This window comes from Aythya ferina (assembly GCF_964211825.1).
Source record: "Aythya ferina genome assembly, chromosome: 4".
NCBI classification, from domain to species: domain Eukaryota; kingdom Metazoa; phylum Chordata; class Aves; order Anseriformes; family Anatidae; genus Aythya; species Aythya ferina.
In genome coordinates, this window is record NC_140300.1 from 23,321,679 (window position 1) to 23,347,894 (window position 26,216).

The 26,216-nt window shown below is 36.5% G+C and overlaps 1 protein-coding gene across 27 annotated transcripts in view; it reads right to left on the reverse strand.

The window, feature by feature from the left end:
• The window catches only part of LOC311435859 (uncharacterized protein), an 89,488-nt gene that overhangs the window by 27,742 nt on the left and 35,530 nt on the right, over positions 1 to 26,216 (reverse strand). For 6 of the 27 annotated variants that reach the window (XM_084517370.1, XM_084517363.1, XM_084517373.1 and 3 more), the window contains 4 exons: positions 17,946 to 18,033; positions 9,636 to 9,812; positions 7,122 to 7,177; positions 6,435 to 6,480 (listed from right to left, as the gene is read on the reverse strand). In XM_084517370.1, the coding sequence (XP_084373496.1) occupies positions 6,435 to 6,480; positions 7,122 to 7,177; positions 9,636 to 9,687 (154 nt within the window). In that variant the 5' untranslated portion in view covers positions 9,688 to 9,812; positions 17,946 to 18,033. Of the gene's footprint in view, positions 1 to 97; positions 820 to 6,434; positions 6,481 to 7,121; positions 7,178 to 9,635; positions 9,813 to 17,945; positions 18,034 to 26,216 lie in introns of those variants that run through there. The other 21 variants (XR_014692444.1, XR_014692445.1, XR_014692449.1 and 18 more) reach the window with 10 other exon arrangements.

The following is a 26,216-nucleotide window of genomic DNA, read 5'->3' on the forward strand; positions in this document are numbered from 1 at the left end:
TTTAACCATAATAAGCAATGAAATGGATCTACAGGCCTGTTTTTTCAGAGAACTTGAAAGTCTTCTATTAGAATCTAGATATATGTGCAAAATAAAACTAATGCACTGTACAATTCTGTAAGCAAGAGTCCTGTGAACTTCGAATTGTACTGTCTAGAACCATGGCTGCAAGAAGTCATTCTGTGGGTGTATACATCTAAAAATATTCCTAACTGAAAGAAGTGACAAAGAAAAGGCTGATTAATAACAACAACAAAAAAGCTTCTCCCAGAACTGCTGAGAATACACGTTATGCTCAAGACACTTACTTTCTCTGTACTTATCTGACTATATTCGGATTGTAAATCCTAGGTACTAGATAATTTTATGCAAGATTTAATAAGTCATTCTGCTAGTCAGTGTAGCTAAGCTAAAAATAAGCAAATATAATAACAATATGAAATTATACCTGCTTAATATAAACAGTATCTGCATTTCCCTCCCACTCTTCGAAATACAGACAGTTAAGGTTACTACTATTTACATATACCATTTAGGGTATACTTTTTGTTGCTGTTTAATTCACCACTGTCTTATGGCAGAGCATCAATACAGATAGAACAAAGCAATTGCTCTCTGCAGAGTGAACTTAGATGATCTGCTTTTCATAACATATTTGTCTTCCTCAAATACATGAAAATGTGCAACAGTACATGCAGGACATTAAAGAAGGATGAAGCTGGCACAAATATCTGTGAATCTCCTGAGGTTTTCTCTTTAAAAACACAAGCACTACAAGTGTAGTTAGGGCAGTGCTATTCCTTAACTCTTCAAAGTTCCCTGAAAGAAATAAACAGAAAATGTCAAGATCTGACAATCCATCATGTTTGTAACTGCTATTACATTGTCAACTTTACAAAACCAGGTGTGGTCATGGCAGATGATTGCCTCTCAACAAGTCAAACCTGGGAACTGCTGGGACTGCCCCTTGCTCGTTCATGAGGACAGATCCTGCTTACTTATCCACCTGCCATTATAACCACCATTGGGCAGTACCCAAGATACAGGTTCTTACACAAATTCAACCGCTTATTCCCCCTCAAATAAACATCGTCCACAGGTAAATTTTTATTTTCTAGAGAAAGCTTGTTTAAACATCTCACTAGTGACTGTAATACCCCTTGATGTCCCTCACATCCCCCCCATTCTGTAAAATTTGCAGAACTGGACCCTCAACATCTAATGTAAATCAGAGAGATTTACTGAGACATCCCCACCTGCTTCTTGCCTGGAGGGAGAAAGACACAAAGGAAAACAGACAACCTGTATAACCTCACCACCACAACTCTTCCAACTGCCCCAAAAACTTTCCTCTTATTCTTCCTAGTACTTTAATAACCAACAATACTATTTCCAATTCTTTTGTTTCAATATCAAGACATCAAAATATGTATAGGAGCCAACACCTACACTACTCAGGTGGCAATATTCCTTCACAAAGCAGTGTGATGAGTCCCCTTTCTTCCTCCCCCCTCCTTGTGCCCATCTAGAAGCTCCCAGAGGCTGCTGACAACACCAAGTTACCAGTTTCTATCAGGACTGAGAGCAGGAGAGATCCTGCCCCGTCCTCCTCACCCACTACAGACAACACCATGCTTCATGGTTGGCAAGAAAGAAGTGAATGGAAGAAATGCAGTCTACTTTTAAATAGTGCATACATTTTTTCCGTTCTAAGTTGACCTGAGATGAGGTGTGAGACCTTGAAATGTAACACACTGCTGGTGGTTTTGTAACTCTTGTTCGTCCTTCACTGCACTACACCAAGCAGATAGTTAAGGGGCAAGCCAGCTAGCCTATGACTTGCGCAGCCAGAGATTGAGTTAATTTTCTTTCTCTGTTTCCTTACAAAGGAAAGAAATATTCCACAGTGGGGGTAGAAAGTACAATTTCTATATCTAGATTTAGCCATTAAAAAAACATAGGCTGTGATATTGGAATTTAATAGTTTACAAAACACGGAGGGGGGGAAGGAGAAGAGAGAACAGAAAAGCTTGCAAAAGCCCTTGTGTTAACTCAGCGACACCAGTTTTTACAGTGCATAATTTGGTTCCTTCCAGCAAAGCTGTTTCTCATATAGAAGATATTTTAGATAACCATTCTAAATGTGATAGATGTGCACAGATGCATCTCATTCTGAGTTGAGCCTTTCTGATTTAAAAATTATAATAAAAAAATGAAAACCCCACAACTACAGAAAATTAGCAACACACAACTGAAAAGCTGAAGCAGTAAAGGAAGTCTTGCATGTGGAATTTTGAAACAATTTAAATAAGACATCAATTTCAAGAGAGATGGTTTTGTCCTTGCAAACGTTAGATGAGGATGTATGTACTTTTAGGTACATAACTATGTGTGGTGAGAGTGCGTGTTTTGTTGAGAAATTATATTTCCAACATTTCTAATCCCTACAGAAAAATGCACCTCTTCAGTTGATCCTACAATATCACTACCATCAGGATGTAATACCATCTAAAATATGTTAACCCCTTGTAAGGAGAGGAGGGACGTAGCACATGAACTAAAATGTTTCTCAAAGACTAAAATGCACCACCAGTGGAGAACTCCTCTCCAGAGGAAGGTAGCTTTTAGAAATTAATAGCTTCATGTGGAGGCCTCAGGAAGTCATTTGCTAAGGGTACTGCTATGCCCAGCTGAGAACAACAGAAAAGGGGAAGATAACAGTTCACAGAACCCATGGTGGCAGAAGATTTGAAGCTCAGTTCTGAATAGTCTAATCATGTTAATTCAGCTTTATAACTCACAACTAATGAGTCCTAACTAATCATGGCTTGTTAATTCAGGTGCAGGATCAGGGAATGCAGGTGGACTGCACGTAGAGCCAGACTGGTTTGTAACTGATTACCTCCAGCAGCTTTGCACCAGCCGCAAGCAGGCTTCAAGAGAACATCCTCAGCTGCTGCTGTGCTTGTCAGGGTGTATTACCTCCCTGCAAGCTGAGGAGCAAAGGAGTTCTTGTTGCATGAAAGCAGAGAGCCTGATCCAATGACGTTCTTCTGAACATCAATTTAATGCAGACAAAATGCTATGATTACCCTAAGCACCATACCTAAGCTTAGCAATGCCTCCCTCTTCAATAGTTTGTCTAAATGGGCCTGAATACTTAAATTGGACTCTTCAAACAAGTTGCTATGTAAAATAAGCTATAGTTTTTGAATAGAATAGCTTGGAAGGGATCTTAAAGACCAACCCCCCACCACAGACAGGGATGCCACCAACTGGAGCAGGCTGCTCAAAGCCCTATCCAACCTGGCCTTAAATCCTTCCACGGACCAGGTATCCAAAAACTTCTCTGGGCAGCCTGATCCAGTGCCTCACCACCCTCTGGGTCAAGAAATTTCTTCCTAATATCTAATCTAAACCTCCCCTTTTTTAGTTTAGAGGTACTAATCATTGTAGTCCTGCAACTATGCCCCCTGGTAAAGGGTCTCTTTCCATGCTCTGTCAGCTTAACAGAGCAGGAAAATACGTTTTCTTTGAATGTGGAGGAAGAGGTTGGGTATTTGTATTCTGCAAAATAGACAAATTACACTACGCATTCCTTTTGTACTTGCATGGTTCCTGGTCTGGCTTCATCTTTAGCAGGTGCAAGGAGGCTATTTTACAAGCTTACAGCTATAGATGCAATTAGGGGGACCGTAGGCTAAGCCTAGTCATCAAGTCTCAGCAGCAGTTATGTATGCATTGTCAACCTTAATTTAATGTCCTGGGGGAATAAGAGAAGGCTGATTGCTCTCCTGTATGAGCAGCCGAGGTAGCTCATTAATGGAGCTGCACTGCCTGTTTTGTCACTCTGCTCACAGTGCCTTAGGCAATAGTGACAAGAATAAAAATTAAAACAAACAGTTCAAGGAACCTGCCAAAAAACATTACTCTGATTTATGCAGGGCTGTATCACATCACTATTACCTATAAGAGCTCACACCTCATATTAAAAAGGCTAGTAAGTTGGTATCTATCTCAGCCTGGTGCCTCAAGATGCAGATGACCCTTAGAAAAGAAACAAATTTAGATAATAGTAAAGAAATTAAACAACAAAAAAACAAAACATAAAACAAAAAAATATAAAGCAGTGGTTGATAGCGTGGGGATACATCTCTAATCTTAATTCTTACATTTTCCACATTGCCACATTTATTATAGATGAAATGTGGGAAATATCCATGATACTGCACTGCTAGCAGCTACTGTTAAGCTGCTGCATCAAGACTATAATCATAATCCATCAAGTAATATAAGGTAATTTATTGTACACTCAGTGCTTAACGTTGCTACATTTTCTTCTAGAAATAGCTTTGGCTCATTTGGACAACACATTCTACTTTTGATTAAATTAACTGCTTGGGACCTGATTGATGTGAGAGTTTGAAAAGACAGCAATTGCCAGCCTGGGTTGCTCATCAAAAGAGCAACCTCTCATTTAGGAAAAAAAAAAAAAAATCATTCACATTATGAAAAGCTTTTTGCTCTGTGAAAAAGTCTGATGATCATGGCTAGTCAGTGCTACATACCACAAAGACCCTAAGATAATATATGAAGACTGAGGAACTTAAATTACCCTGAACTCATCTGCAAGGTATCTGTTTCTCTTATTTGTGTCCCAGAAGTGACTCCTGTAAACAGTAACCAAACTCTTACAACAAAACTTCTAAAGAACTTTAAAGAACCACAGAATCACAGAATTGTTTAGGTTGGAAGAGACCTCAAGATCATCAAGTCCAACCTCTGACCTAACGCTAACAGTCCTCCAGTAAACCATATCGCTAAGCTCTACATCTAAACGTCTTTTAAAGACCTCCAGGGATGGTGACTCCACCACTTCCCTGGGCAGCCTGTTCCAATGCCTAACAGCCCTTTCAGTAAAGAAGTTCTTCCTAAGATCCAACCTAAAACTCCTCTGGCGCAAATTTAGCCCATTCCCCCTTGTCCTGTCACCAGGCACATGGGAGAACAGACCAACACCCACCTCACTACAGCCTCCTTTAAGGTACCTGTAGAGAATAAGGTCACCCCTGATCCTCCTCTTCTCCAGGCTGAATAAGTCCAGCTCCCTCAGCCGCTCAACATTTTGTGAATTATGGCTGCTCAGAGAAGCAGACCACCTCTGACATTATTTCATTTTTTTTGTTCATTGATGCACTTGGAGGATGATTAGACCTTCTAATCAAATTGATAATCAGTAGGATTAATTTCTCTCTTGCCCCATGAACTGCTTTTGTAGAAATATTAATGACTATCAGTAGAGGAGGCCTCCTACTCTCATATTAAAAACTCAGGTTATATGGTAGCAGCTGAGGTAGACTCATACAGCTACCTGTAATTTCATAATAATAATTGCAATACTAATATAGCACTGTTCTATACATTTATGCATAACTAAATGCAATTGCAGCTTACATGAGGAGGTATGCTTATAACTTTACTCATTGAAATATTTTGATGTGAGCAGTTCAAGAGCTTATGTACATGCAAACCTTTGCAGGATCAAGACTGAAGAGCTTCATCCTCTAGCTACTAAAGGGACTCGGAATCTAAAGCCTAAACTAGGTTAGAAGGTCTGTCAGTAACAAATAATGTCATTTAAAAAGTTTAAATACAACATCTATAAACTAAAAGTCAAAACAATGATAAAAACATGCTGTGGCAAAGACTATGTCATCATTTTACTTCTACATGTTCTGATACCGGGGTGTTTATGTTCCATATGCATGATTTAAATGAGAATAAGGCAATATTACAAGTAGCTACTTAAAAAAAAAAAGTAAATTAATGCAAGGATTTCATTCAAATTCCACCACCATTTACACACACACACACAAAATCAATCTAGCACAATGAAGTCATTTAACTTATGGAATTGAGTACTGGATTCCAGTTAGTATGCCTTCTGAAAAGAGCGATGAACTTTCTCAGTATCCACTGTACAGTGCTCCTATCTCAGTTACCTGGGTTATTCCCATGAGGTTAGAACCTGCTATATTCATCACTTAGCAACTGGACTTACAAATGTTTAAATCGAAAAAGAACATGGATTCCTAAATTTTCCATCCAAAAAAAAAAAAAAAAAAAAGGTTTATCTATATTCACAGAAAGAAACGAACAGAGCAAGGTTTAAGTGTCAGGAAGGTAACAAAGGTAACATGCTCTTCTACAGATGGAATCTTTCATCAAAGAGCAATTGTAAATCACTGAAAATACAAAGGAAACTCAGTGTCATGTTGCTATTTTTACGATAGCTGAAAATTAGTCAATGGAAACAAGTAAGGCTCAACCTACTTCAAACATAGCATTTGCTTTAGAAACTGTTAACAAAGGAACTAGACAAGTAACAAAAGGAACCGCAGCCTGGCTTATTGTTGTGTATTTCAATGACTTACTTTTACAGAAGCCAGCAGCAGTAAGAAAAAGAAATCCATGGTCAATCTGTTAAGAGGAAGAAACACAGGAGAACAGAATACATTTTAAAAGATTTGTTGGACCAGCACCATGTTTTAATTAAGGAAAATAAGAGAGACCATAGCAATGTACATCACTCCTAACATACGGTGTAACTTAGAGGAATTACTAAATGTGCAAATCAGTACCTTCACAGGACAATGAAGGTGGCTTGACATGGAGTTAAAGTGCTTTCCATAATGAGCACAGTAGAGCCATTGACATTTTATTTTGAGGGTTAAAGCTATTTCAGCTGTTCTGACCAGTAGCATCTTTGCAACAGTGGGAAAAAAAATAAAATTGATTATCTCTGTTCAATAAGGATGAGGTGCAAGAGGTTATTTTCCTTATCAGCCCAATAACCCCTCCAACAAAAGATGAGAGCAGAGCAAACTAACCCCATTCTGAAGACACACTTTAGTTTCCCATACTCTGGAAACCTGACATAATCAAAGCTCATTGGATTACTGAACATGAGCAAAATCTACTATTCACGTGCTATGATGCCAGTGCATCAATGGATTCGTGCTGATCCATCACCTACATGCTCTTTGCACAAGATACACAAACCCAACAAATCCAATGCCATTCCAAACCAGCTAGATTCATTGCCTACTCACACCACTCACATTTAGCGCTCTGTTGCAGAAACGGTTGCACCAGGTAATCTGAAAGATGTACCACACTAAATTACATTAGAAGGTACAGATAGGAGGCAAAATCTCCCTGTAAAAAATGTAAGAGCTTCCTTCTCAATGGGCTACTACTAAATTCAGACATTATGAGTGAGTTTACAGAGGTTATGAGCGAGTTTATGAGAACTTATTTCTGAACTGATCTACCCCTAAGTTACTGCAGAAAGTAGGATGCACTCTCTTTGATCCCTGTTGAGAAAAAGGAAACCAGCACACCACTGCCCTCCAAATAAGAAATCTAGTTTTCCCTACAATGCCTACCAAAGTGGTAGGAACTAGGAGAGCATTGTTAACTGAAAGATACAGGTAAGTGAATGACAAACAAGTCTTTTCTTTCTTAAAACCTTGCATATAATGTAAATTATAATTACAGCAAATGATAAGCCATGGCACTTAGATTTATCATGTTTCCTCCTACATCTCTTATAGTTGCTTCAGATTTCAATAAAATATAAACTGGGACCACCTAAGTCTAAAAACAAATTCCTAATTTGTTAAGAGAAACAAATTATGTCCCAAGAAGCCATAGTGACTGTTTACTTGTCTGTTGAATGTTGTCAAGATCTACCATCCTTAAACCTCAGTGACAGTCAAACAATACAGGACAAGTCCACAGGGAAAGATGTAGGACTTGTACCCTTTCTGTCCAGTCCTTGAGCCCATCACATACAATTCAGCTCTAACCTAGGAGATATGTAACCATGCCAACACAGCACCAAGGTGAAGGTAGCATGCCCTACTTCCTAACAAGGTGAATTATTTTTTACCTTGGGCTTTCTCTCGTGTTAATACAGCCTTCAACCGCCTGGTTTGTCTTTTTTTCTACATGCGAGGACACATTACTGTTGCTCTCACATTGACACACACTAAGATGTATCTTGTTCTTGAATAGTTCATTCCAATCAATAACTGGCCTAGATCCACAGCCTATGAACAACATCTGTTGTTTATGGTGTCAGCTGATTTCATTATCAGCAGCTCTGGGAACAAGCCTTAGTAACACTGAACATTCACCTGGTACAAAGAACCAATCTTGTACAAGTTTCCTTGACAAGACTACTAGATACCCTTTTAAAGCAAAGAGAACAAACATGTTCATAACTTTGCCAAGGTACTATTAGTTAGAAAACTCGTGTAAGCAATGTATTTGTAGAGCAAAAATCATTTAGTTTCACAATTTTCCTAAAATTTTTTCAAAGTACATGTTGTACGTGAATAGAAGCTAGCTGACCTCTATAAAATTAAATTTGGAAAAGCTCAATTTTATTTGCATGTATTGATGTTCAAAGGTTAAAAACATAATACGCAAAAGGCATATGAACCACATGTTTAAAAGAGGAATATTTTCTTATTAGCTAGTTCAGCATTAAAAGAGGAAGCAAGATATGTTTTAAAACAGTGAAGTTTAACTGGACACATCTGGAAAAACTATTTCATGTAATTTTTAAGCTATTCTCTTTTTTAACATTCTTAATGCTAACAAAATCCTGCTCCTTCTAGTACCTAGAAATATCATATATAATATTGTTAACAAGGAAGACACAAAATGATCAAATATTTAAACAAAAACAGGAAATTAATATTTAATATATTGATACTGAAATTATGGTTTTGCTGCATATTAATTCCTCCTTTTAATTAGACCAAATTCAAGAGTGTAGGCAAATTAAAGCAACATGTTAGGATTTAAAAGTAACCCCTCATATACTTGTCAGAATAAACCTCATTCACATAGAAACCAAAAAGATAAAAAACCACAGCTGCTGTCTTTCGTGCACATTGCCCCCTTCAAAACCTCACTGCTTTACACGCCAAAATGAAAGATATATTCCTTTGGGTTTATACTTGCCATAGCAAGCAACAAATTTAAATAAAAAGTTATTTTTCTGCTCAGAAAGAATAGTAAGCAAGACATTTCTGGAAGTTGCCTGGATAACTAGTGATGAAGGCAATACAGATTTTGATTAGAATTGAACGCAACATTTGCTGTCAATAATCACACAGTGGTGCTTCAAACTGTACATTTTTAAGCTGAAGAGGATGCCGTTTGCCAAAGTTACTGGCAGTTACAGTTTCAAAATGAATGTATTTTAAACCCAGATCATAGAATCGTCTTAAAATGGCTGAGGTTGGAAGCCTCTGGATGTCTTCTGATCCAATCCCCTTGCCCTCGAAGGGCCACGTAGGGCAGGTTGCCCAAGACCACATCTGGGCAGCTCTTGGGCACCTCCATGGATGGGTACACAACTACTTCGGGCAGCCTGGACCATTTCTCAGTCACCCTCACTTGTAAACAATGACAAGCACAATTGCAGACTAACACCACTTCCTTGCCACACCATTCACAGCTGTGGCTGACAGCTAATAAAATAAATAATAATTATTTATTTACCCAAAGTCCCTATTCATCCAGGTTAACCACATTACCACCACTGAAAGGATATAAACCTTGGGGAGGCAACAGTAGATAAGCATCTGATGCTGTCACTGACCCGTGCATGATTCAGTTTTGCCTCTGTTTCTCTTGATCTTCATTTACACCTTCCAGATTTGCCTTCTGACTTGCTCGAGTATGTTGAGATTTTAGGGTTCCAGTATTGATCTTTGACAAAGGCAGGATTCATCCTAAAACCATTCACATACCAGTGTTTTATAAAGCTGAATTTTGCATCAGTTAGTAGCTTATGGTTGGTTTTATTTTTTATTTTTGTGTGTGTTTTTTATCACTTGTTTTTCGATTTCTTTATCAGTGTATTTATCACTTCCCTTGTTACTCATTATTTCTTTTATATTCTATAACTACACAACTCAATGAAGCAGATGATCCCGCATTCCAAATACCATTATATATTTCATCATAAGCATATCTAGTTTAAAAACCTGTGATAAGTTACAATGCTATTTCAGTTAGAGTACTCTCTATGGCATTGTTTTACTACATAAGTATAATTTAACTGTATTTATTTGGATGAAGTTTTAGGCATTTCTAAAATGAGGAAATGAATTTGTCAGAATAAATTTTATTCAGTACTAGAATGTAATAAGTAATGAAAATGAAACAAAGAAATAGATAGTAGTTTGGCATTTACTATGCAAGATCTTGAAAGCAATGAGTTACTAGAGAATTTAGTTCCTAAAAAAGAAAATTCAAATCAGCTTCTCATTTTCCCAGAGTAGATAGATGTAAATAGATGAAATTCACTCGAATTTTATACACGCCTGTTTTAGATATGATCTCAAAAACACTATCCATTATCCATTTACCCATTTAAGATAAAATTATCCTTGTGTTTCTGTAAAATATGCCTGTTTCTACACAGCTTCTCATTAACACCCAACTGTGAAACATTTTCCATATCAAATTGTAAGAGAACAATTTTCTGTCACCTTTTATGAAGAAAAACAACACCTTTTGTCAACCACGTGGAGCATTCCTCTCTAGATAGAGATCAATAATACCGCTTTTCTGCAAATACTCTATTAACTTCATGAATTAATTTGGAAAGAGTTGATTTACTTACATTAATGTGTAAACTTCCAGCATGTTAGGGGCAGTATCAGTTCATGTTGCGTACTATTTCATACCTGTGTAAACTGATAAGCTGCCAATTACTAGGACTTTCGGTATAATTAGCTTTTTAACACGTTTTTGCCATCTTTATCTATTCTTTAATAGATGGGATTGATGACTAAAATTTTCCCAAGATCACAGATAATTTCATAGAATGGTTTTGATTGGAAGGGACCTTAAATGTCACCTAGTGCCACATACACATCCCTCCCTCCATGGGCAGGGACACCTCCCACTAGACCAGGTTACTCAAAGCCCCATTCAACTTGGCCTTAACACTCCACTTCTCAGCCTGTCTTCATAGGAGACATGCTCCAGCCTCATGACCATCTTCCTGACCCTCCTCTGAACTAATTTTATTATGTCCAGGAACTCCTTGCAAGCAGCAGCATGCCACGTGCAGTCATTTCACTGACCATATTCAATAGCCTATGACTGCCAATATGCCATAACATACACGTTGAGAAACATGACCAAGTTCACAAACCAGCCCTTATAAAATCTTTCCATGTTTGTCTAACTTGTAGAAAATGATTCCAGCTTAACTTCTCCCATCTTCTCCAAAATTCAATCATTTTTATACTAGGGTAGGAACAACTGTGACAGCCAAGAGGCCTTATGCCAAAGAAAATCTCTAATTCAAACAGCAAATCAACACTCTTTTAAAGGTAATTACCAACTACTGAGAAGTGCTAATGTTCTTCCCTTCCGTTAATATCCAGCAAAGCTTCACTTCTTTCCCAGAAGTCTCACAATTGCATCACTGTATGCCCATTATTGATTTCAACTGCTCTGAAATCAAACACTTCTAAGAACAATTTTTTCATCACATCATAAGGAGGAAACAGATCAAAACAGGAAAATATGATAGAGTTAATAAACATGAGAAAAATATGTGAATGCTTCAGTATAGATAACCCTGTCTTTTTTCCCCCATAATATTCTCTGAAATACTAACTCTTAAAAGTTCCTAAAATAGCAAACTATAAACTGGGAAGAAAAAGAAGCTGTTCTTGAGCAAAGCAGAAAACATAGGTAAGAGTATAGGTTGCAATGGTTATTGCTGAGTGAATTTGCCTTATTTGAATCTTTTGGAATTATTCTTTTTTTCTCTTGACCTAAACTGTTAAAAATAATTCTTTTATACTTAGAAAATACTAGAGCCAAATCATATTCCTACACATCACCAAGGCTATCCCTAATCTCATGTGCAAATCACTAGTCTTTTGTTTTCCAGTTTGGTTTATATATTTACATTTCAATTAGAAGACTTCTAGAAGTCTTGATCTTTTCTCTCTAGGGGTTTAATTCCTGATGTCTGGATCTCATAGGAAACTGAGCTAATACCTGGCAGTAGGATTTACCTGAAGAACTAAGACATGTTCCATTTTCACTGAAGAGAATTGCTCTTGTACACTGCTTCCTCTAAAATCTTCCAGATGATGTTAACTAAAATACCTATATACTATTTTAAAACCAAGCCAGGAAAACACAGTTAAAATTGAACGTTATCTCCTGTGTAATATTTATTATTATTATCTGTTGGCTTTGCACAAAAGACAGTCTGTATTCCAAACAGCTTAACATGCATATTTTGACTTTAACCAAATTCTGTATTTCAAACTCTTGGCACAGACCACTGAGACTTTCACAAAAGCCAGAAATAAAACACATCTTAGCAGAAGAAAAGCAAACAAGAGCAAAAAAGCAAGGGAGCCAGAGGAGTATTCACTGCAAATATAGGAGATCAGGATGAAGGATAAGAGCAAGAAATCAGACTAAATGTAAGAGAGAAGGAAGAACGCACAAGACACAGACAACTTCAATTTGGAGAAACATTTAAATTCATTAAATCTGTTGTAACTTCATGAAATAAGTTCTAAAACCTGAAGGAATGGAACTTTTCCAATATACAATGACTTTTTAGTCATTATCCCTTACTCAATTGGACTCAGAAACTTGTGGCTCCCTTTTTCCCACACCCCTTTTGAACAAAAACAGTGAAGGGTAGGATGTCTTCTCTAAAGTAGGTAGCCATCAATACCTTTTCCTGAAATGGATCAGACTCCTAGGTTTCCACTGTGCTAAATTCAAACAAGGCCATACCATTATGGATTACAATGGTCCTGTCTCCAGGATCAGCAGCTTAGTTGATGGGGATTGAGCATGGAGTTATTACAAAGACAGATCAAATACACACATGATATGCACAGCTTACAGGAACAGGAGTCTTTAGGTCCAAGACTTCAGAGACACTTATTTATTCATCCCCATGCTCTAAGTACTGGGCAACAACATGATTCACTGTCTCACTATGAATTGGATTTTAAGACACCCTGGTGTGATAAGCTGTCATTCCAAAGTCCTCAACTGGTACCTCAAAGATGGCTATATTTTTCTTATCATGAACATACTCCCTAGTTACACACTATTTAAGTTTCGTATGTTATGACTTGTATTCATCTTTGAAGTAATGTTTCCTCCAAGCAACAACGTATAGCCATGTCAGGAGAAGAGATTTGTTGCTGTAGACATAGTAATATGTCTCCCACAATAGCATGAATAACTGAAATTGCACTATGACACATCAGATGCCACTCAACTTCATTCAGCCAGTTCCTAGATCATCAAATCATGATAATCAATACAAAACCCATTCTTTTATCTGGTGCAACTGTATATCCTTTTAGACTTTTAAAATTACATAAAAATCAGACCAATAAAGATGAAATAAATTGGTGAGACTTGACTTTGGTGCTGCTATGTTATTCATTACTCATTTTGAATGGATGGTCCATTAGAAAGGAATTATAAACGTATGATAACTAAAATAAAAAGTCAATACAATCTCTTTTTCCATACAGTTGTACATACACACACTTTCCAAGACTTTAAGAAGAAAAATACTACATCAATAAGTACTTTAAGTGGAAAAAAAGGGGGAGGATAGTGGTAAATAAATTCCATCTCGTCTATTGTGAGGCTCCAAAACAACCAAGAAGAGTACAATTCTCTCCCCACCTCTGTTTCTGACTACATCTATATTCCTCTTCCTACCTTCTTCTGGCAAGAAGCCTTTGCTTCTTGCATCAGCTTGAGAGAAAAAGTTCATTTACATTTTGGTAAATCTTTGAAATCCTCTTTTCTTTCTTGGTAGGAATGAGCTACTGGTTGGGGAATGCAGAAGGAATGAGAAGTTAAGGAACTTATCTAATAATCCACATCAAAACAAGAAATCAGGAAATTATCTTTCAATTTTTGCTCCAGGCTTTATTAAGATGAACAGATGAAAATATATCAGGATGATACAATACAAAATATTTAAGTCTAAAAGTGAATTCCCAAGACTTCAGCCTAACCCCACTGTATACCCCACTCTACGTAGGTTTTTAAAGTCTCATGTAATTTTAAGACACAGAGTTAGAAGCAATCCTAAACCTGATCCAAACAATTATTTATAAAGTAACATGGGTTTCTTCAAAATACAAAGAGTTAGGAAGTTATTAAAGTGACAAGCATTCTGTGGTAACCATGGTTTTTGTAACTGTTGTTCACAACCACAACACTGGAAATATCCTTCCCTCGGGGATAAAAGAAGCTATGAGCTACACTGATACATTTTTTTTTTTTAAATGATATAAAAACTGTGACTTATCAGGGCACTGCATGAACCTGTTTTTCCTTCACCTGGCAGTAGCCTTCGCAGAACCTAGAAATCACAGAAAGTTTTTGAAGTATGATAAAATTTAAGATCCATTTCAACTAAACTCTTATGCAAAATATTGATGCCTTTAAGATCAATCATGTAAACCTCTTTCTCTTCCTCAAATGAAGAGAAATGCATTGCTTTTTCCTATCCCGTCTAAACTTAAAGGCAAGCAAGAACAGAAGGAGCTGAATGATGCTTTAAAATGTCATTTCTGCATTTCCAAACTCTAGATGTATGCGCCTATGTTTAAATTCATTAAAAATAGCTGAGGAATTCCTGTTCTTCCTGTGCTCCATTTTTTTTTCCCCATTTACTTCTATAGTAGGGTATTTTAAATTTGATTTATTATAGGCATAATGACATTATACAGAATCTGCCATTCTGAGGTCATATTTATTTTTTCTTATTCAACTCTTCTTCTTAGCTAACTTCACTGAAATTTTCTACCTCTCCTTATGGATTTATTTTTTCCAAAACTAACATGTATATTAAAAAATAACCTTTCTCCTAAGAGGCAGAGAAGAACATAGGGGCAACATACATATACACACATACATACATATCGCTGTATGTGAGATATGTTCATCTGATTCGTGTCAGTATGGAACAATGCTAGGGCCACATGGTATGATGAATGTGACCTTCTGTCTTACATACCCTTGTATAAGCATAAGTCTAAGAAGAACAGAGTGGTTAATGTATATAGTTCTTGTATCTTGCAAAGGAATGTTTTAGCAATTCGTGTCAATAGAGAGCTTGAAGGGAAATGTATTTGTAGACTTTTCCTTGAAGTCTCTGATATCTGGGGGGTTTCAGAATAACTGCTAACTATTATGACTATTGCATGGGACACTATGCAAGTCTCTGATATCTGGCCAGGAGATTAAGGAGACGGGGAGAGCTGAAGAACAACTAAAAGACAAAGCTTGCAGGGGATGTTGCACAAGTCTCTGACATACAGCCAAGTTGAACAAAGGAGAAGGACAAGAGGGAGGAAGACTATGAGCCTTCAGCATGAGAGACCCCCAGAGGGACCACCAGAGACTGATACGCATGCTCCAGTAGGAGGGTTTGGATTCTGGAAACTAATTATAATAACCCTGGTTTTTTAGAAGTAGTAATGAATATGTATCAGCCTAGCAGCATAAAAATCAGCTGCTTGATGTAACTGGGGTGCGTCTTGGTGGACTCCTGGTGTACCCAGCGCTGTTTGCTTACCTCTATTCCTTTAATAAATTGTAAACTTTGATTATAGTCCTATTTTGAAGACTGAGCCATTTATTACACTGTATATATGGGTAAGCTATAATGTAAGCTACAAGCCGTTTGATTGTGAACATAGGAAAGTTTTAAGAAAGTCTTAGCTTGCTAAGGAAGGGGTAGGTTGTCCATGAAACGATAATGTACAACCCTTCTTAGTCTCAACAGTCAGTGTTTTTACCAGAATACAAAAGTTGTTTACCAAGTTCTTATCCCATCTGTATTCTAATCTGCAAGCAAGTAGCAGCTCCAGTATACAGCTAAAAGCTTTTAAATAGGAAAAAAATAGTGAATAATCACTTTCATTACTTCAACAGAATGGACAGGTATAGAAGGGTTCAAGCTGCAATTTTGCAGTGTTTGACACCAGCTTTATGTGCTGTTATAATGTGAATTTGACCTGTGCCAGACAAACATATACTACATTTCTAACCACTGAGGCTATGCTATAGGGATTTTACAATCGAAAATTTTTACAGCATGTACGCTCATATCAGAGTCTTTTCGTTGGGTAGTGGTTTATTGCTGCTAGTATGAAGTTAATCCATTGGTGTTCTTTATAACATTTTGTTCTATGTAAGGAATCCTAAAGCCACAGGTGTTATATAATTAACCTGCAGTCTCACAGTGTTACAGTCTACCTCACCCTGCCCAGAAATTGAGGGAAACTGAGCTACTTGAGCCATATAAAAAAATGTTTAAACTACAAGTGTACTAACCTTATTCTCAACCATGATTTTTCAGTACTACATGAGCCATGACTGATTTGAGTAACTTCTAAGAAGTAGGAGATAATTCATTGAAGGCATTGTGCTGGTAAGCCATGCATGTAATGTGATTTCTTCATGTCAACAATGGGACAAAGTATGGGATTCTATTCTGAAGAAAGTGGAAGTATAGCCACTAAAACACAGGACAGAATTAAAAGAATTAAAATACAAAAACTCATTCCTTTACTCCAACAGCAGGTCATACAAAGGGTACAGTATTTTAGTGGGTATCACCTTCCCTCCCCCACCAAAAAAAAGGCAAAACAAAACAACAAAGGATCTTCCATTTTACTTCAGGCTATGTACCATTATATAAAATCTGTTACTGAACTGATTTGAACTGCTTTTAGGAAAATCAGTAATTCAAATAAATAGCTTCTGTTCATTTGGGGTTACAAATTAGATATCTAAGGCAGCACTTCATCTACCACTGAAGTGCAGCCATCTGTTTTATAGTAGACATTTATACAGAACAGTTTGAAAAATGAAGAAAAATATTATAGCAAACTGAGAAGAAAAATACAGACGTCTTGAACAGAATGCTGAGAACAGCTTCCCTCAAGCAGTCAGGAGCTGCACTTCCCACAGAGCATGTAGACTAATGGTTACACACTCTGGACCCTAAAACAGGCACACAAATCCACATCTAGACAGCTAAATACATCACTTTACTTTTAAAGCTGCTGGGTGCCATTTAATAAGATTTTTTTTTTTCCCAAAAAAGATGAGTGTACATATCCATTCCCACATATGGATTTAAATTAGTTTATTTTGTTTCCACCAGTCTTTTAAGCTGCCCCCTTGGTTTGCACTGACCTTCACTGTGAGCACATAAATATCCATTGTGCAATGAATATTATAATACTATTTAGCAGCCTGTAAAATTTTGATGCTTTAGGTGAATGACACTTCCAGATAGACTGGATTTTACATGTACCATGTCCACCAATATAATAAACAGGCATCTCGTGTTGTAAAAAACGAGATACTTAGAAGATTTGCTTTTTATGTAATAGTCTATAAGACTTTTTAAATTGCTTTCAGTGCAGTTCTCTAACAAGGCATTTTGCTTTCTCTAACAATATTAAGTAACTCCCCTATTTCTGAACAGCTTGTTTCAGAAACAGACGTTTTGTGTAAAGCCTGATTCAAAATACTCATAAATATACCAAATATTTTTGTGAGTAACCAGAATACATTTTAATAGTATATTAAAAAGTATAGCCCCAAATGAAGACTGTGGGAGTATAATTAGGGACACATTCATCAGGAAATAAGTCTCTATACTGTATTTCTCTATGATTTACCCTTTCCATCTGTTGAATACTACTGTGACATATCAAAATGCCTTAATATAGGACAGTATCTTCCAGGTTTTAGAGAAAGAATCAACTGTCCCCTCTCAACAGCTGAAGGGAACAGTTGATCAAGAAAATAGTTTGACCTACCTCCATTATCAAGAGAGGACTTTCTAAAAGGCAAGTCACCCTCTTAGATGACTTGATTAATGACTGGGTGATCACTAGAAGATTTTACCTAATGGGAAGAAAAAACAGCCCAATAAGAAGACCAAGTACAATGCATGATATATTTGCTGTATTTTCAGCAATTACATATTTATTAGGTTAACCTACTGAGTAACCATAACAGGCTTCTGTATATATCACTAAATAAGCTTCCAAATAATATTTAGAAAGACCCTTTAAAGAGATCACATTAAGCCTAAATTTATGGTTAAATCCAAGTATCTTGATAGAAAGTCTGCATTTACACCGTTTAACCTGTCCACATGAGTCTCTTTCATTTGACAAATATTTGAGTTCATAGATGTAAATATTCTCTACATATACAAATTCAAGCAAATTCCTGAACCAAAGATCTATTACCAAGCATAAGAAATTCTAACCAATTACCTTTATGCAAAGCTGATGATTAAAAAAAAAAAGCACACACACATCAAAATTTAGCTCAGGTAATCACAAACACTGATGCAAAAGTAGTCTTTCAAGTACCCAGAATACCCTACTTATTTCTACTCACTCTAAAGTTCAGCTGAAAATTAACATTCAGCCATAGAGAACCACAAAACTTTAAAATAATGGTTGAATTTTCTACAATTAAAGTTAGAAAGCTCACTGACAGTATCAATTTAAGTAGTCACCAAGCTTAATTCTATGGAGAATATATTGTGATGACATAACCTCAAGTAATTCAGACCTACTTAAATGTACAGAATAGTAACCTGACAGCCAGTCATATTGACATAGAGCAAATGGATCAGCATCAAATGATCAGACCAAGAAAAACCTCAATTTTCAAATCGTAAGTTTCCTTTACAGTGCTTTGCAGATAGATCCACGCATCCTGGCTACAAATGATGTTGTCATTGGCAACCACTTCCAGGATAGAAGTAGTGTAACCACATGAATGTGATATTCTGAGTGAACAAAACTCACTGTCAGAAGTGTTGATCAGCTCAGCCAAAGACTATTATAAAATAGCTACAATATTCCATATCAAAAGCAAGGGAAGATTTGTGATTACCTGCCTGTTTTACCAGCTGTGAATTTAATTCTGTATGAAGAAGGGTAAAGATACAGCTTCATAAACAGAAGATTAACTCACTCTGCTTATACCTTTGTGCTATTTGGGAGATGATTCTTTTTTGTTTTTCAAACTGATCAAAACTATTGTAGTCCCGATCAAAGCAATGCTTTTGGAGAGCCTTATTAGCTAAGGTACAAAGACGACTTTATTAAGTAGTATAGCTAGCAGATTGCAGCTGATCTATCCCACTTAGCTGATCTATCCCCATGGCTTAGACCACGGAAAAAGCTTGTGGTTGATTTTCTGGCATGAATATCGACCAGTAATACACTACTGGTAGCGATACCTGAAAGTAAGGGAACTACACCAATTTACATTTATTAAAAATATTTTGAAGCATTGTTTTCTTGATGTTTTCTTTAACCTAATTCAAATAGACAGGAAATGGAAATTGGAAACATTTTCCCCTGTGGGCCTTGTAGTCTTGAGACTTCCAGCACCATGGAGAGATCACAGCAGTAGTGAGGTGCTCCCAGCTTCAGTCCCCATTCTGGCCCGCTTAGAAGTGGACCTACGCTCTTCTGGTCCAGGAGCTGATGCCATTGTAATTGTATTAAAAGAGTTCACTTTGCAAACTAGGCAATATATGAGATAGAGAAATTAATTTCTGGCTATGCATTCATCTCAGACAAAACCTAATTCACCCTGATAACTAAAATATATTCCATGTATTTAAAAGGGAGAAGCATGTTCAGGAATGTACTTTTTTATATAAAAAAATTACTTTTTTGGAGCAGTTTGTGAAAGATAAATGTTTCAAACTGGACCAAGTTATTCAAAGTTTTTGTCAGAGTTGGTCCAAAACCACCCATCTAATTTATTTAATGAAGTTATAAAACAGAATTCTAGATGAAGATTTAATTTGAAATAGAATAAATATGGAGACAACTCTCATCTTAATATTCTTAACTAATTAAGGCAAAAATACACAAAAAGTAATACCAATGTGGAATAACAGTAATTAGGGAATTCTGAGTAGAAGCTCAAATTTCACAGCTAACTCCCCTGCACACTTCCAATTTTACAGCACTGTGATTTAGTAGTAACAATAGGAAAAGTTTAATAATTCAATATTTTTCCATTTTATCCCATAATCATTTTGCAAGCTCAGTCATGTGATATAACCTTACATAAAACATAGGAAGCAATATTAAAGTACTACCATTTTCCTATTAAATTATTAGTTGGCAAGAAGACACACAACATCAAAAAATATACAGGCCACAAAGTGTCACCTTCACATAGGAGGAATTCCCTGCAGTGAAACTGGCAAAGCTCAGCCTGGCCATGAGTCATGCTAAAGATTCATTTAAATTATTGGAGGGCATCCAAGCTATTTAAAAGTCTGGCTACAGGGAGTAACATGTTGCATTTCTGTCTTTGTGCTGCTGCAGTTGAGCATAACTAGATCATCTCTTCCCCCACATCCCCCCTACCCCCCCCCCCCCATGCACAATCAAAAATATTCTACTTACCCATCAATTCCTCCCTTTGACTTTTATTTTTTAATATACCTTTCTTATACTCATTTGACACACATTCCACTGAAGATTCTTCTGCTTGGAAGACCAACATCTGTAACCACTTTTTGTTGAAGATTTTTCAACTGTCACAGAATCACAGAATTTCTAGGTTGGAAGAGACCTCAAGATCATCAAGCCCAACCTCTGACCTAACACTAACAGTCCCCACTAAACCATATCCCTAAGCTCTACATCTAAACGTCCCTCAGATTTATGAAGATACCAGCCTTTTTTTGGGAAAATACAATATTTCTTGGGCATGCATTTGAGAGAAACAAAAACAAAATCTCAAGAAGGCCGTTAACTCAGTAATACAATAAGAATATTTTGAGCAAGTCCATCAGAAAAGAGATTATCAACTGGCTGTTATATATAGTTGTATATATAAAAGTTCTGGGGGAAAAACAGAAACCATGTTATGAACTAAAATAACAAAACTACAGAAGCTCATTATCTTTATGCTACATAATCTAGAAGTTACCCATGTTGTAGTTTAATGACCTATTAATTTGTGTGCCTTACAGTGCTAAAAAGCAAATCCCATGATTTCTCACAGCTATAAAGAATGAAGCTTTTGAATTGAACAGGAAAACTTATCTCAAAGTTTCCTGTGGCCATTCAATAACCATAGTTTAACAGGAATTTCTTTCCTCATGCCTCAAAAGTTTAATTCCAACCAGTTCTCCCTCACACCCCAGAAGAGCTATTGCAGAGACAGAAGAAAAGAAGTAAACCCCCCTGCTATAAGAAGGGCAGAACAGACTTCCAAGCTTTGAAATGTGAGCAAAACAGTACCAGCAGAGTGACACCATCATCTTACACAAATGTCCAAAATGCACGTAAGACTCTAGATTGGACAAAATATATTATCCTTCCATCATATTTTACCTCTAGTAACTCGTCTATCCTCCCTTTCAGCATTTCTGGAAAGATAATAGTTTTTCCTGCTGTAAGATGGAGCTTACCTAACAGGACAAAGGGTGCAAAATAAACAACAATTTCTTAACTAATAAAACAAACTTGTCACCAGCAACTCAATTTCTGGAAAATGTTTCTCCAGTGTTTCTAAACCACTGTTCTTAAGAAATACATGAAAATACTAACAGCAGAACCCTCCTCGCTTAAGTTTAACTAAGCTTAATCATCTAAAATGTAGGTGCCTATGATCTAGTATACAGCCTAAACAGTCATTAGAAAACTATTAATTCCCAGTTACTCATCCCCTCAACCCCAAGGAGAAATACTTGTCTTGAAGCTAGGTACATAAGAATCCCAACTTTTAGGCAGATAAAATTGGCTGGGATGAATCACAAAGAAAGCTTAAAGAAAAAGAAGAAAGCAGGGACAAGAAAACTGGCTCCATATACAGAACCTAGCTCTCCCAAAGTGTTAATTTACACAACTGTTATGGTGGTAAAAGCAATATTCAGAATATTTATGAAAAATTGAGCTAGGGAATTACCTTTTAATAGTTCTAATGACTAATCACTGCTTATGCTCTGACTCGCTGTTCTTGGCTCTGATCCACTCATTATGTTTAAATGGCAAACATATTTGTTATAACAAAATATATCAACAGTATTCTGAGTAGGTCAACATCACTACATGCCCCGCTCTGAATGCTTAGAAAAAAGTCACTGAGAAGTTACATGACATCAGGTGAACAAAGAACCAATAACATCCTTATACATTTTCTCAGTAGTCCCTGTTGTACTCAAGTTGAATGGTCTTATCGGTTCATTTAGATCTTTAACACATGTACTTGCATCATCTCTATATAAATGAATTGAATAATTTTGAAGCTTTAGCAAGTTGGACAAGTAAGCCTCCTGTGATGTTCTATTTATGTTTTCTACTCTGAAGTACGGTGTACAAGCACACTGAGAAGAACACTCTGAATTCAATGCTTTGTCATATGCTCAGTGCTATACATCTGAAAACTCTGTTTATGCATGCACAAAGATGGTTTGTGAAGACAAAACATTTACTTATCTTCAGAAAAATTAGGTTTAGGCTACAGTCAAACAATGAGTCATCCTAGATAAGTCATGGAATTCTCGTTTACTTGACTGTTCAGTATTTAATACTTATTCTAATGGAAGTAGTCAAATCCTAATAATCCCTTGGGACCTATGAATAGTCTTTTCACCCACATAGTCTTTCTCTGTTGTTCATTCCATTTCCTACATGATCAGAGACATACAACAGAATGTAATCTGAAGCATATCTTAAGAGAAAGTGAAAGAAAACCAAGTAAACAGATGAAGAAAAAAAAATGTAGAATGGAAAAAGAAATATTAAGACAAAAAAAAGGTAAAAGCCCATCTAAGTAGGCCACCCACATTGTTAATGTGGATAAGTGAATAATTTTAGGTAACAGCATAAATGTTAGCATGTTTGTGTTACAAACTGGTAAATGTTCCAGTTACTGCTTCCCGAAATAGCAAGAAAGTGGCACATCTCTCCTCATGAGATCTCAGCATCACACTCTGAGCTATGAAATAAACTAGGTTACACAGGTTTATTGGAAAGTCTGCTTATTGCCATTGGGAAAAGAGCATTTAATGGACTTGGCTAATAAAGAGGCTGTAATACTGAAACAGGTCATGTGAATACACATAAAACAAGTAATTCTCAGTGTATTTCAACCTTCAGTACACTTAGAAGGGTGGAAATCCTCAGGTCCTAGCTTCCCATATAAGTTCCCCCAATAACAGCACCCCCTGTATTATTTCCAGGATTGACTATGCAATAATTCTAAGTAGCAAAACTTCAAAATAGAAGTTTTTTTACAGATACCTAAAACTTAAGGTATTAGACTCAAGCAGTGGTTGTCTTGAGCAGAAATAATTTGAAATTTTGTTGCTATAGAACAGTTAAGTAAATCTGTGTTTCAGTAATCAAATGGCCACTGTAAAATCAAGCAATTAAAAATGCAATAACCTCTTATTCAGGACTCATTTGATAGGTGTCATTTTTGTAAGGCAAAACCAAATATTTTGTCTTCATTGGCCCTAGATGAACAACTAAAATTTCACTATCCTATTTTTTTTTCCACATTGATAAAATATAATTTCAGCTGGCGCTTTCAGCATTTGCTTCACATTCCCTTATTGGGGTCAGATGGACTGATACTCTCTTTGACAAAGGGGGCCTACTCCTACGGCCAGATCATCACTTGAAGGTTAATTGGATCTTCACAATCCCTCAAGCTTTCCTCTAGTCAGTTGTGATTATTCTCTTCCTTTCCTAATGTAACACAGACCCCATCTTCTCCATTTCCACTAAAAGAGGGACAAAAGATGTCACTAGTTAAAGACCTTATAAGCTGCTCATATAAAACAGACAGAAGCGCAAGGTGAATCTTCAAAGAGAAAACCTAGCCAAGCTACAATGCTTAAGACCAAACAAAGTGAAATCTTTGTTGTCTTGATTTGGGGATCACTTGATTTCTATTGCTTTTGATATCTGACCTTTGGTATAGTATTTTTTGTCCCTTATTCTATGGAAAATTAGAAAACAAAAATTATCTGGGACTAGTATGTCCTAGGACATTTTCAAGTGTGACTCCCACCTCTTTCAAGTATTGTAAATTCCCTGATACTAGCCTTCAAAATCATACAAATATGCAAGCAAAAAAAAAAAAAAAAAAATGTTTTCTACCTTGTCCTTACTACAATAATCTTATGGAGATAACTGGCTGTACAGAATGAAAACTGGTAGTTATGTCAGATTAATGTCACTGTTTGAAATTATTGCAAGCCAATCAAGACTATTCAATGTTAAGCCCATTTTATAACCATTATGATAATCAGTCTAGGAAGAGAGTTATCATTTTCAATTTCTTTCAGATAGAATGTCAAAATATCTCTGCTATTAAGTTGATTAACTCAGTTTCATCTTTTTCCAAATGGGTTGTGTTTTCAGTAGAAACAGCTCTCCTCACAATTCAAGCATAACCTTAAAAATCCAGAATATGGATTTATGAACACAGAACTTGGTTCTTTCATTTTGCACCACAGTTGCAGCAGCAGTTCTGTTGACTTGAGCTGAACTACTTTAATGTAATTGAGAGGAATTCCAAGCTCTGTGGAAATTTGTTCTAAAAATGGGCTTGAAATATTACAGAACTGAAAGTCAGTTCTTTCATCAGCTCTCAGATCTCTTAAGGAAGACATTACTGAGTATTGTAGCACACCTGGTTTTCATCAACAATTCAATAAAAGGCTGTATTGCTGAGAGAACCTGAGCAGCCTTAGTTATAATTTTAAGATTAGAAATTAAGTTTCTCTAGAACTGATTTCCACTAATGTGTTACATAACGCAAAACCTCAGAAGATCTGCCTAGACCTTTTTTACACTTGTACACACATGCATTACCTGTTTTGGAGTATAATACAAACACTACATTTTCCCACTTAATTTATTCATGAAACAGCAAGGAATCAGCCTATGTTTACTAACTTTTGGTAGACATTGTAATATTTGTCATGTTGTACATACCCAACTCGAGACCAGCCTCAAGAACTTATGGTTCAGGTAGGTTTTATTGTTTTGTTTTTTTCCTTCCTCCTCCTCTGTGGACTATAGTAGGACTAACATTTTTGAGTATAAGGCTGTTTATGTTCCTAAAGCTAGCAGTAAAACAAAAGCCAAACTCAGATGTCTCTGAGTTCTAATTAAGAGGAAAATGGTATTTAGCAAATACTGCTTTTCAATACAGTTCTGTTTTCTAGTCAAATAAAAGCAAAGTTTAACATGGAACAAGTGCACCTTCACACACATACTGGGAGATGAAACTTTAAGATATACAGATGGTTGCTTCATGCAACTATTTTAAAGCTTCTACTGTAGTTGGTCTAAAGAGCTGGTCTACAGACATGAGACATTAAGGCACCATTTTCAACAGCTGTGAGGTCTGCAGCTGCAGAGGGGAACCACAAAATTCTCACTCATTCAATAGCTTTGCAAGAATCCCTTGATAACATAAGCAGCTAAGTGATTACAGGTGATAATAACATAAAAGATTCCAAGGAAAAAAAAGCATATCACTTAATCACTATCACTTTTTCAATAGAACACATAAGACAACTTCAGGCAGCAGCTTAAGATTCTACTTAAGTAGGATCTGAAAAACACAATAGTGTCTGGCATGGAAGTGCATTAAGTGAAGAAAATGAGTACACTGCAAGTCACAGATGGATGCACAGACGTGCAGATGAGAAACTAATGAGTGTTTTTATTGGCCTCCAACCAGTGACTGATAAAATCAATATCAGAAAGGTTAGAATTGATGGTGCTGTGAAGGTCTTGAAGGGCTTCTGAAGGAATATCTTTGATCCTTGTCAGGTGTGTTTATTTTCTAGCATTTTCCACTCTAGTACCATCCAAAAAGTTTGTCAGATAAGTTTATCATCTTCTGCACTTATCAATCTGAGAAAATATCTTAGTACTTAGGCATAGAAATGCCCTTGGAAATCTTAAGGAAAAGCGTTTCAGTGTGCCAAGAGTGCAAGCCCAGACCTGGTAAGACACACATTTTATTTCATGTAAACTTCAGAAAAAGTAACCCATACCACATGAATCAAG